At 51.1% G+C, this 13,360-nt stretch overlaps 1 protein-coding gene across 1 annotated transcript; it reads left to right on the top strand.

Annotated features, from left to right (window-relative positions):
- Positions 1 to 488: 488 nt before the first annotated feature.
- On the top strand, positions 489 to 9,010 carry BATF2 (basic leucine zipper ATF-like transcription factor 2; the record flags this gene model as incomplete). The annotated part of the gene is made up of 3 exons (XM_080710558.1): positions 489 to 527; positions 1,813 to 1,917; positions 8,321 to 9,010. The coding sequence occupies 3 exons, from the start codon at positions 489 to 491 to the stop codon at positions 9,008 to 9,010; spliced, it is 834 nt and encodes a 277-aa protein (XP_080566684.1).
- Positions 9,011 to 13,360: the final 4,350 nt, after the last annotated feature.

Here is a 13,360-nt window from a genome sequence, read left to right as displayed (position 1 = left end):
ACCATAAGCTTGGGAGTTTGCACTATCCGGCCTACTGCCTTTACAGACGGGGAGACTAAGTCACAAAGCGTGTCTTGGCTTCTCAGAGCCGCACAGCTCCAATGTGGGCTCTCCCCTACCCATGAGCCCAGGCCCCCACTGGCTGCTTCTCTGTTTCTTGCAGCCTTTCCCCCTCCTCCAGAATGTCCTCCCACCCTGGCCTTCCTTCTCCCTCTTTTCCTCCACCCTCCACAGCCCTCCTCCCAGAAAAGGGGCCCAACCGGAAGGCCGGACGTGTTAGGAAGCTCCAGCCACGTGAGCCGCCCAGAGCCAGGGATTCTGAGCAGCCGGTGGCTTTAGGAGAAACTGAAACTGGGTTCGCTGGGGGCGGAGTGGTCACTGGGAATTTAAAGAGCCGCCACTTCCTCGGGCCCCCAGAGGGCACTGGGAGGTCACAGCGTTGAGGGACACCCAGGACCTGCAGGAGCTCCTGCTCCCCTGCCCAAGCCATGCACCTCTGCGGGGGCAACGTGCTGCTGACCGGGCCAGTGAGTACAGGGGACAGGGGTGGGGGAGGGATGCCTGGGGTGCGGGTCCACGCAGGCAGGGATGCAGAGGGGGCGCGGGCAGCCTCCCCGCAACCCCTGTCGGCAGTCGGGGGATTGGAATGAGGCCTTTCCAGTTCTGCTACTGCAGAGCCAGCCTCCAGCTCGGAACCTGGACGCTGTCTACCTGCGCTGGCCTAACTCACCTGTTCCCCAGCTGCCCTACAGGAGCTGCTCCCCACATCCCCAGCCACGCTCCTCTCGGAAGCCTCCCCCTTCCCGCTCTGGGTCCCTCCCCAGCCTCTAGTCTCTTGTCCCCCCTCCCCAACCCACAGGAGGACATGGCCAAAGCCGAGCTGAGGAGCAGCCCGAGTCCTCAGGCGGGGTGGCCCGGGGTCCTAACCTCAGGACACACCGCGCAGGCGCCGGGCACACACCTCTGCTGGCCTGGGACGTCCCGGCGGACCTTTTTGCTGCCTCTCTGGAACTCTGGGCGTTTTAGTTAAATAATATACATATATATATATATATATATATATATATATATATATATATATATATAGTGTGTGTGTGTGGGGGGGGTGGTGTGGTGTGGGATATTGAACCCAGAGGCATTCTACATCTAAGCTACACCCCAGCCCTATTTTTTATTCTTTTTTTTTTTTTTTTTTTTTTTTTTTTGCAGTACTGGGTAGGGAACCTAGGGTCATTCTACCTCCAAGCTACATCCCCAGCCCTATTTTTTTTCATTCTTCTTCTTCTTGGTTTTGTTGTTGTTGTTGTTGTTGTTTTTTGTTTTGTTTTGTTTTTTTTGGTGGACCTCTTGGTCAGGAACAGCCATCCCTTGACTGTGGGGGTGACCTTCGTTCACCCTGCTCCCCGCCAAGGCGGCTCAGGGCTTCTCTGCTCTGCGCCTCGCGGCGGCCTGGGGAAAGTGCCTTCGAGCACTGTGAAGATTAAATGACCTGGCTCAGGGCAGCGAGAAGCCAGCCCCAGGAGGCACAGCTTGTGATGTGCAGTTGAAATCAGTTCTGTCTGGGTTCGAATCCCAGGTTCCCCGGCTTCCCGCTAGCCATTGCCCCCAGGGGAGCTGTGGGGCCTGGGCAAGGCTGGCCTTCCTGTGGAGTGCAGATGCGAGGGTGTGAGCACTGAGGGAGCGAGAAGCTTCTGGGAAAACAGGCCCTTGGGTGCTTGATGCTGGAGAAAGACATGGCTTTCCAAATGGCTGACCAAGTGGAGGGCACAAGCCCCTGCTGGGCCCCTGAGTTCTCTGCCTCTGGCTCAGCAGGACCCCCAGGATTGTCAGAAGCAGCTGAAGAAGAAACAGAAGAACCGGGTGGCTGCCCAGCGCAGCCGGCAGAAGCACACGGACAAGGCAGACGCTCTGCACCAGGTGGGGACATAGTCTGTCTTAGTCTACTCTCTGATGCTATAACTGAATACCACAGACTGGGTAATTCATAAAGAAAAGAGGTTTATCCAGCTCAGGCTTCTGGGGGCTAGGAAGCCCAAGGACACCATCTTCCCAGTAGCAGCCGGTGAGGACCTTCCTGCCGGGTCTCGGCATGGCGGAAGGATGTCACATGGACAGGCAGAGCAAGCGAGACTGAGAGAGGTCACTCGGGGGATTGAAACCAGGGGCATATTACCTCTGAGCTATACCCCCAGCCCCATTTTATTCTTTATTTTGAAAGAGGGTCTCACTAAGTTCCGGAAGGCCTCACTAAGTAGCTGAGGCTGGCCACGGACCTGTATCCTCCTGTCTCAGCCTCCCAAGTACTGGGATTATAAACATGTGCTACCACGCCCGGCGAGAGCTCACTCTTAACAAAGCCCCTCTCGGTGACCTCTATCCCACAGCCCATCCACGTTGCTTGACTCCCTCACAGATTAGGAAGGCCATCCATCAGAGCAGGGAGCTTGTCTCCTCCCCCTGCTTGCCCCTCACCTAAAGGAGAGGCTCCACAGTCCACCACTGAAGCCAGGCGTGGCGGTGCATGCCTGTAACCCCAGTACTTGGGAGACTAAAGCAGGAGGATCGCAGGTTTGAGGCCAGCACGCAGTGACTTAGTGCAACTCTTTTTTAAATAAAAAATAAAGTAGGGGTGGGTGTGTAGCTTAGAGGTAGAATGCTCCTGGGTTTAATCCCTAGTGCCTGTTCCCAACACACACACACACACACACACACACACACACACACACACACACACACTAACCAGTGAGCAAATGATAGGGTCAGGATAAAGCACTCTGGGACCAGGTAGATACATGCAGGCAAGGGTGACACATTCATCTGCTCTGGCTATAATACAAAACACCCAGAGCAGCAAATCTACACAAGAAACTTGCTGGGCACAGTGGTACACACCTGGCACCACCAGGAGAGAGGAGCTCGAGACAGGAGGAGTGCAGGTTCTAAGCCAGCCTCCACAAATTAGTGAGACTCTATTTAAAAGACAAAAACAAGCCAGGCGGGTGGCACACGCTTGTCATCCCAATACTTGGGAGGCTGAGACAGGAGGATCACAGTTTTGAAGCTAGCCTCAGCAATTTAGTAAGAATCTCAGCAACCTGGTGAAATCTTGTATTAAAACAAAAACTAAAATAGGGCTGGGGTGTATTTTGGAGGTAGAATGTCCCTGGATTCAGTCCCCAGTTCCACAAAATAAGTGAATAAATATTGTGTGTGTGTGTGTGTGTGTGTGTGTGTGTGTGTGTGTTACTGGGGCTTGAACCCAGGGATATTCTACCTCTGAGCTATACCCTTAGACCTATTTTATTCTTTATTTTGAGACAGGGTTTCCCTAAGTCACTGATGCTGACCACAAACCTCCAGTCTCAGCCTCCCAAGTCCAAGTATTGGGATTACAAGTGTGTGCCACCACACCAGGCTAAGGATAAAATTTTTTAAAAAATAGAATAAAGCTAAGAGTATAGCATAGAGGTAGAATACCCCTGGGTTCAATCCCAAATATTTCACACACACAATTATTTCTCAAGTGCTGGAGACTGGAAGTCCAAGATCAAGAGGCACATGGATTTACTTCCTGCTGAGGGTTCCCTTCCTGGTTTGAAGGTGGCCGCTTTCTTTCATGGCTTGTCTCAGTCAACATTCTCCCTGCTGTAATCCAAAACAACTGACCACTCAGTTTAGAGGAAGGAATATTTTTTTGCTCACCGATTTTGGAGATTTCAGACTTTCAGTCCATGTTAGACTGGGTCTGTGGAGCTCAGGGCACAGTGACGTGAAGCAGAGAGAGGGAGAGAGCAACGCTCTGCTCTTACACCCTGGAGGCCAGAAACAAAAGAGTGAGCAGGGGGATGGAAGACCTTATCTATCCCAAGGCCGCACCCCCAGGGACCCCTTCTTAGCAACCAACTTCTAACATTGCTACCTGTTTCTATGAGGACTAAGCGGGACATTTAAAACCCAAACCATTATGTAGTTTTTCTCCCGTGGATGTGAGAGAAAACTGGTTTCTTTTCCCTTCCTTTTTTTTTTTTTTAATCTCCCTTTCTTTTCATATACAGCCACCGATTCTATCAGATTAGAACCCTATACGTATGACTTTATTTAATCTAAATTACCTCCTAAAAGCCCTATCTCTAAATATAGTCACATTGGGAGTTGCAACTTCAGCATATGAATTGTGGAGGGACACGATTCAGTCCATGCCATGTAGGTAGTGGCATCAGGTGATCTAAAGAGGAGAGGAAGACTGGGCATAGTGGCACACACCTGTCATCCCAGTACTTGGGAGGCCAAGACAGGATGATTGTGGGTTCCTGGCCAGTCTCAGCATCTTAGTTAAGCCCTCTGAAACTAAGCGAGACCCAATTTCAAAATATAAAATAAAATAGGGTTGGGGACATAGCTCGTAGGTAGAATGCCCCTGGGTTCCATCCCCAACTATCCCCTCCCATGCTCACATACAAAGAGGAGGTGAAAGCTGAGCTGGTTTTGAGGAGCAGTAGGAGATTTCCAAGGGTAAGAAAACTCACAGGGGCCAAATGAAACAGTGCTGGCCTGCTGTGGGGAGCAGCGCCTGCAGACCGGGGCGTGTGAGGACACTGCCGGGGACGTGCCTGGGAGACTGCACTTGCATGTATTTCTTCCCTCTGCAAGTGCCTGTTGGGTGTTTCCCATGTGACGGGCACAGGTCTGAGCCCTGGAGGGGGAGCATAGCAAAGGCTCCACCGCCTCGCCCCACAGCCAGCCTGTGTTCTCCTGTGGAGGCCAGATGGATGAACAAATGATCAGACAGTGATGAATCCTAGGGGGGAAATAAAACAGGAAAAAGGGAGTAGTGGGGTGACAGAGATGTAAGTAGGGGTCCTCCCCGGTAGTGACACTGGAGCAGGCTGACGATGGCCAATGAGTAAACAAAGAGTGACTCAAACCCCGGAGGAGAGTTGGAAGCGTTGGAGGATTTAGGTGCAAGGTGACCGATGGCATGTGTCATTTATTTATTTGTGATCTTGTGGTGCTGGGGATTGAATGCAGGGGGAGGTTAGCCTGAGCTACACCCCAGTCTTATTTTTGAATTTGTTATTACTTATTTATTTATTGTGGTGCTGGGGATGGCACCCAGGGGCATTCTACCTCCGAGCTACACCCTCAACCTGATTTTTTATTCTTTATTTGGACACTGGGTCTCACTAAGTTGTGGAGGGCCCCACTAAGTTGCTGCAGCTGGCTGCGGACCCAGATCCTCCTGTCTCAGTCTCCCAAGTAATGGGATTACAAGTGTGTGCCACCACGCCTGGCTCTATTATTATTATTATTATTTTTGGAAGAGGATGTTGCTAAATTTGTGTGGGCTGGCCTGGAACCTGCAACCCTCCTGTCTTAGCCTCCCAAGTACTGGGATTATAAACATGTGCCGTCAAGCCTGGCTTGATGGTATGTTTTAGAAATATCCACATGCAGAAACCAGCCTAAGAGTGGAGCCACTGGTAGCTTTGGGGTGTTTTGGAAATTTGAGTCCAAGGCTTAAGCCATTTTTTTCTGCAAAACATTCTAGTAACTTCTTTCAAAGTTTTCAAGATTCAAGGCATAGTGGTTCATGCTTGTAATTCTAGTACTTGGAAAGCTGAGCTAGGAGGATTGCAGGTTTGAGTCAGTCTCAGCCACCTAGTGAAGCTGTTTCAACACAAAATAAAAAGAGCTGGGGATGTAGCTCAGAAGTAGAATGTGCCTAGGTTCAATCCCTAGTAACACATACACACACACACATACATGCACACACAAACACACACACCACACAAAATGTGTCCCAGAGAGCTAGGTGTGATGACACATGCCTATAGTCCCAGTACTTGGATGTTGAGGCAAGAGGGCCACAGGCCTGGGGCCAGCACATGGTAACTTAGCAAGACCCTGTTTTAAAATAAAAAATAAGCCGGGTGTGGTGGTGCACGCTTATAATCCCAGCATTCGGGAGGCTGAGACAGGAGGATTGCAGTTTGTGGACAGCCTCAGCTACTTAGTGAGGCCCTTTGCAACTCAGTGAGACCCTGTTTCAAAATAAAGAATAAAAAATAGGCTGGGAGTAGCTTAGAGATAGAATGCCCCTGGGTTACACCCCCAGTACCACAAAAGTTAAATAAATAAATAAACAAACAAACAAACATCCTGGGGGCATGTCTCAGAGGTAGAATGACCCTGGGCTCAATCTCAGTACCAGGGGGGAAAATGCCCCAGAAAGTAGACTGAAGGAGGTTGTTCAAGTTATTCAGCCTTATGAAATATGGAAATAAAGTTTTTTGTGTTTTTGCCATTGTTGTCGCAATAAAATGGTAACTTAGAAGTAGAAATTGAGCCAGGCATGGTGGCGCACGCTTGTAATCCTAGCGTTTGGGAGGCTGAGACGGGAGGATCACAGGTTCTCAGCCAGCCTCAGCCACTTAGTGAGGCCCTCCGCAACTTAGTGAGACCCTGTTTCAAAATAAAGAATAAAAAAAATAGGGCAGGGGGTGTAGCTCAGATCCACGAAAAAAAGAAAGAAAGAAAGAGAGAAAGAGAGAAAGGAAGGAAGGAAGGAAGGAAGGAAGGAAGGAAGGAAGGAAAAGAAAGGAAGGAGAAAGAGAGAGAGAGAGGGAGGGAGAAAGGAAGGAAAGAAAGAAGGAAGGAAGATGGCTAGGGATGTAGCTCAGTGATTGAGCACCCCTGGGTTCAATTCCAAGAAAGAGAGAAAGAGAGACTGAGACAGAAAGAAATTTCACTATACACTAGGCTCCGCACTGGGCCCTAAGGACACAAGAGGAAGAAGATTCCTCCTCACTAGGACTTCATTGTCTAGCAAGAGGCCTAATATAAAGCACATTTTTTGTTAATTTTAATTTTATTTTATTGAGACAAGGTCTTGCTATTTTGCCCAGGCTGGTCTCAACTCCTGGGTTGGAGCAACTTCCTGCTTCAGGGTGTGTGTGTGTGTGTGTGTGTGTGTGTGTGTGTGTGTGTGTGTTAGACAGTGGTCCAGCAGAGGAGACAGAAAACGTGTTGAGGAAGCTATTCCACTTGAGGGACAGCAAGAGAGGGGAGCAAGGCAGAGGCAGGCAGGATGGAGCTGCTGGTCTGAGCTGGGGTCACCATGTTGGTTTCGATCCAAAAGGATTTTTTTGTGTATACTGGGGTTTGAATCCAGAGGCATTTACCTCTGAGGTACACCCCCAGCCCTATTCTGTATTTCTTTATTTTTTATTGGTGCACTGTAGTCATACATCCTAGTGGGGTACAAGATGGTGGAGGTACACATGCACACATCACTCATTTAGCCCCTCCCCAATTCCCACCCATCCCCTCCCCCCTTTCATTTTATTATTTATTTATTTATTTATTTTGTGGTACTGGGGTTCCTGGAAGCCCTTCTACCTCCGGGCTACACTCCCAGACCTATTTTATATTTTTTAATTTAGAAACAGGGTCTCCTAAGCCAGCGCGCGCGGCTGGCTTCGAACCTGCGCGATCCTCCTGTCTCTGCCTCCCAAGCGCAGGGATTACAAGCGTGCGCCACCACACCCGGCTTTTCATTTTATTTTGAAACAAGGTCTCACTAGGTTGATGAAGATCACATTACTTGCTGAGGCCTTGAACCTGCGGTCCTCCTGTCTCAGCCTCTCAAATACTGGGATCACAAGAATGCTCCATCATGCTTGGCTTCAGAACAGGAGGAATTTGAATCCTGGGCATCTTGAGCTCCGTTATTTATTTATTTGTTTATTTATTTATTTATTTTTGAGATACTGGGGATGGAACCCAGGGGCATTCTACTCCCAAGCTACACCCCCAGCCCTATTTCTTTTTTATTCTTTATTATGAAACAGGGTCTCACTGAGGTGTAGAGGGCCTCACTAAGTAGCTGAGGCTGGCTGCGAACCGTGATCCTGCTGTCTCAGCCTCCCGAATGCTGGGATGACAAGCAGGAGCCAACAGGCCCGGCTAACTTGATCTTGAGCTCCTTTAAAGAGCTTCAACCCACAGTCAGTTACTGTCACCAAAGGCCTCCTCTGGGCCAAGAGAAGGGGTGGTTTGAGGGCACACTAGTCGGGAGGCCAGTGGAGACCCTGGCTAGAGAGGGACCTGCAGAGAGCAGAGGGCAAGGCAGGTCAAGCCCTGTGAGGACAGAGGGTGGGAGACTGGACCATGGTGGCAGAGGGATGGCCAGAGAGAAGCCAAGGAACTCCAGCCTGGACAGTCAGCCCGTGGTGGCAGCAAGGACCCTGGGGGCACAGGGCTCATGCTGGGCTCCGATGCCCACTGACACCCCCTGCCTGTCCACCTGCTTCTCCCCCAGCAGCACGAGTCCCTGGAGAAACACAACCGCGCCCTGCGGAAGGAGATCCAGGCCCTCCAGGCTGAGCTGGAGCGGTGGAACCAGACCCTGCACCTACACGAGCACTTGTGCCAGCTGGACTGCACCTCCCACCAGGACCCTGTGCCTGCCGGCTGCTGGGACCACGGCCAGCGGCTGCCAGGACTGCCCGCTCCCCAAGGACAACATGGCTGCCAGGAGCAGCTGGGCCTGTTCCAGGCCCCGGGCTCCTCTCCCCCAGCTCAGCAACTCTCCCCAGACCTACACCCTCATGACTCCCCTGGCCTCCTCCCATTCCTCCCACCCTCGCTGTCCCTCGACCACGACCACACCGTGGTGGCCGTGCCTCCCGCCCAGCTGTCCCCCAGCCCTGTCCTGTCTGCATCGCCCACTGGCTCCAGCCTGCTGGGGCCTTCCTCTGTGCTCGGCGCACTCCTGCCCAGCCCCCCAGCCCAGCCTGCCCCTCCGCAGCACCCTGTGCTGGAGCACCTCTTGAGGGGGAGGCTGGGGGCCTCTCCCCACAACCCCTCTGCCGCTCCCGGGCCTGGAGGTCTGCAGAGGGCACCCAGGCCTGTCCTCTCGGCAGGTGATTGGCCAGGGGGCACTGGGGACCCCAGCCCCTACTCTCTGCTGGCCTTCCCCCTCCTCTCCTCCGCTCAGGTCCACTTCTGACCTGCTCCCACAGACCCTGCAAAATTGAAATTATCATTCCGTTCTTTCAGACATACAGAGGCTCCGCCAAGCTGGGCGTGGTGGCGCACACTTGGAACGCCAATACTTGGGAGGCTGAGACAGGAGGATGGCAGGTTCTCTGCCAGCTACTCAGTGAGGCCCTCTGCAACTTAGTGAGACCCTGTTTCAAATAAAAAAATAAAAGAATAAAAAATAGGGCTGGGGGTATAGCTCAGAGGTAGAATGCTCCTGTGTTCAATCCCCAGTATTGCAAAAAATAAACAAAAAACCAGAAACTCCAAGAAGCCAAATGACATGTCCAAGACCATATAGCCGTGTGTGTGTGTGTGTGTGTGTGTGTGTGTGTGTGTGTGTGTGTGTGGCTAGTGATTGAACCCAGGGATTCTATCACTGAGCTACACTCCCAGTCCTTTTTATTTTGAAGCAAGATCTCGCTAAGTTACAAGGCTTGAACTTGGGGCCCTCTTGTCTTAGTCTCCCACCGCATCTGGCAAACTTTGTTTTTGTTTGTTTGTTTGTTTTGCGGTAATATGGATGGAATCCAGGGGCATTCTACCTCTGAGCTACACCTCCTGCCCTACTTTTTTTTTTTTTATTCTTTATTTGGAAACAGGGTCTCACTGAGTTGCAAAGGGCTTCACTAAGTAGCTGAGGCTGTCTTTGAACCACGATCCTCCTGTCTCAGCCTCCCGAGTGCTGGGATTACAAGCGTGCGCCACCACGCCCGGCTTCGTCGTCGTCGTCGTCGTCGTTGTTGTTGTTATCAACATTATTATTTTAGTTTTCCACACAATCTTTTTTGTACTTGAAACACTACTGTCTCTCCTGGCGGGATCCAGGTCAGGTGTCTGAAAACAAGCTGGTGTGAGGGGCTTTACTGCTGGGCTGAGACGGCTCTCCTCTCTGCTTTAGGATTCTTAGGGCCAGAGCCTGTTAGAAATCCTGCTCTAGCCAGGGACAGCCCAAAGTCCAAGCCTGGGGGAGGAGAGGCCAGGCAGAGCCCATGGTGGCCGCCTGCTTCCCCTGTGGCGTTTCCAGTGTGGAGAAGCAACCTGCGAAGTGGGGCTGCAGGGAGGCCTAAACAGGCTGCTACCCACAGCCACACCTCCTGGGGAGACCGCAGAGCAGCTCCTGCCTCCCCTTCCCCTCCCCAGGCCTGTTGGGTGGACCTCAGAGCATCCTGCTTCCTACACACCGAAGGAGGCTGGAGGAGAGTGGGAAGAAAGAGCCAGGCGCGGGTGCGGGCTTGAGCCTAGAGCAGTGGGGCTCACGTCCTCCATAGCACCCGAGCTATACACAGCGAGCCCCAGGTCACCCTCAGGCCCCGAGGCAGCTCCTGGGCCTGGGCATCCAGCAGCTGGAAGGGCTGGGCCGAGGCCAGGTGGAGCTCAGCTGGGGCGTCTGTCTCCTCTGAACGCACATCTCCCTCACACTCCAGAAAGACACTAGAAGATGGCTGGGGGTTGAACTGTGGCTGCTGGCCCAGATTTTTACACATGTGACTGAGACACCGTCATGGGCCCAGCGGCTCAGCACATGTGATGGGAAATAAAGCACTTTCCAGTCCTTCTTTCTTTGGCTGGCTGTTTAAAACTCTGGCTGTGCTCTGCACGTCTGAAACCAAAGGGTCTTTGAAAGAACAGGGAATGGTCTAGAATCTTGGAGGGGGGCCACCCCTCCTGGACTACCTAATCTAATCTCTGTTTCATTCTACCGATTTGAAAATAAACCCAGTGCCGGGTGTGGTGGTGCACGCTTGTAATCCCCGCACTTGGGAGGCGGAGACAGGAGGATCACGCAGGTTTGAAGCCAGCCACGCTGGCTTAAGAGACCCTGTTTCCAAATTTTTAAAAAAAGTATAAAATAGGTCTGGGAGTGTAGCCTAGAGGTAGAAAGGCTTACAGGAACCCCAGTACCACAAAAAAAAAAAAAAAAAAAAAAGGGAAAGAAAAAGGAAGGAAGGAAGGAAGGAAGGAAACAAGCCCAGAGGTAAGATGGACTTGTCCAAGTCGGGGTTCCTCAGAGGAACAGAACAAAGGGAGAGAGAAAAAGAGAGATTTAAATACTTGGGAGGCATGGTGGCACATGCTTGTAATCCCCATACTTGGGAGGTGGAGACAGGAGGATCGCAGGTTCAAAACCAGCCTCGGCAACATACTGAGGCTCTCAGAAACATAATGAGACCCTATTCCAAATAAATAAATTTGGGTGGGGGCATAGCTTAGAGATACAATGCCTCTGGGTTCAATCCCCAGTACCAAATAAAATACTTGAGAGGCTGAGACAGGAGGATGGCAGGTTTGAGACCAGCCTTGGCAATTTAGCAGGACTCACAGCAACTTAATGAGATCCTATTTCAAAATAAAAAGTAAAAACAAAGCTGGAGGTATAAGTTCAGAGGTAGAATGCCCCTGGGTTTAATCCCTAGTTAAAAAGAAGCCGGGCGTGGTGGTGTGCCGGAGCCAGCCGGCAAAAGTACAGGTTCCAAAGAGAGGAGTGAGGATGAAAGAATTCAATTCTAAGAATTTGATTCAAAGAATTTTAATTCAAGCACGGAAGGATCGCCAGTCCACGCCCGGGTCGATATCTCTACTGGCCGACCCGGGTTTATCTCTCTTGTCCTCTTTATACAGTTCCAGGTCGATCAATCCCTCGTGCCATCACCACCTGTGTGCATAACGGTCGGGTCAATCAATCCCTCGCGCCATCACCACCTGTGTGCATAACGGTCGGGTCAATCAATCCCTCGTGCCATCACCACCTGTGTGCATAACGGTCGGGTCAATCAATCCCTCGTGCCATCACCACCTGAGCTTCTCTCAGACCTTTTACTTGGAACTTTCCATCACCCCAAACCTTATTGACTCTGGGCAAAGGACAGTCAGAAGTATTCTTTTAGGGGAAAACCTTAATGACTCCCCACTGTGGCGCACACTTGTAATCCCAGCATTCAGGGGGTGGAGACCAGAGGATCACGGTTCACAGATAGCCTCAGCTACTTAGTGAGGCCCTTCGCAACTCAATGAAACCATGTTTCAAAAATAAAAAGACTAAAAAATAGGGCTGGAGGTGTGGCTTGAAGGTACAATGCCCCTGGGTTCCATCCCCAATACTGAAAATAAAAAAATAGGGCTGGGATTTAGCTCAGAGGTACAATGCCACTGAGTTCCACTCCCAGTACCAAAATAAATAAATATAATAAAAATGGCTGGGGGTGTAGTTCAGAGGTAGAACACCCCTGAGTTCAGTGGAAGGAAGTGAGGAAGAAGAAAAGGACAGAAAGAAATAAATTGGCTCAGCTGAATGTGGTGGCACATACCTGTAATCCTAGTACTTGGGAGGCTGCTGAGACAGGAGGATGATCACAGGTTCGAAGTCAGCCTCAGCAACTTAGTGAGACCCTGTTCCAGATAAAAATAATAAAACAGGGTTGGGGGTGTAGCCAGAGGTAGAAGGCCCTTGGGTCCCATTCCGAGTAACACACACGTGCGTGCGCATGCGCGCGCGCACGCGCGCACACACACACACACACACACACACACACACACACACGCTGGTTTGACTTTTGGGCTCAGAGAAGGTCAAGGTGCAATTTTCTCCCGTGGTACTGAATCCAGGTCCATCTGACTCCCACTGCCTCCACTATGACACAGAAGTTCAACCCCAGCAAAATCAAAGTCCTATACCTAAGTTGATGAGTGACCCACCGTTCCCTGAGGCTATCCACAAACCTGCCATCCTCCTGTCTCAGCCTCCCAAGTACTAGGATTACAAGCATGCACAACTATGTCCGGCTTGCTGAGGGTTTCATTAAGTTGCTGAGACTGGCCTTGAACCTGCGATCCTCCTGTCTCGGCCTCCCAAGTACAGGAATTTCAGGTGTGCGCCACCACGCCCAGCTCCCTGCACTCTTATAGCTGAGGATCAACCTTGGGGCTGGCACATACTCACAGATAAAAACCAAGAGGGCAAAAGTCAACTGCTAGCCCTAAACAAATAAGAGAGGGGCTGACTTCATTAATCTTGTTGGCGCAGGCTTGTAATCCCAGCACTTGGGAGGCTGAGACTGGAGGATCGCGGTTCGTGGACAGCCTCAGCTACTTAGTGAGGCCCTTTGCAACTCAGTGAGACCCGGTTTCAAAATAAAGAATAAGAAATAGGGCAGGGGATGTAGCTCGGAGGTCAAATGCCCCTGGGTTCCATCCCTAGACCCGGAAAAAAAAAAAACTAATCTTGTTTCATTCATCTGATGGACTCCTGAAGAGCTGCTGAGAATAAACAAGGCGTGGAAGATTATGTAGTGAGGTGAGAGAAAATGCTCGCAACATA

This window comes from Muscardinus avellanarius (genome assembly GCF_963383645.1).
Source record: "Muscardinus avellanarius genome assembly, chromosome: 1".
Taxonomy (NCBI): domain Eukaryota; kingdom Metazoa; phylum Chordata; class Mammalia; order Rodentia; family Gliridae; genus Muscardinus; species Muscardinus avellanarius.
This window is presented reverse-complemented; position numbering and strand designations above follow the sequence as displayed.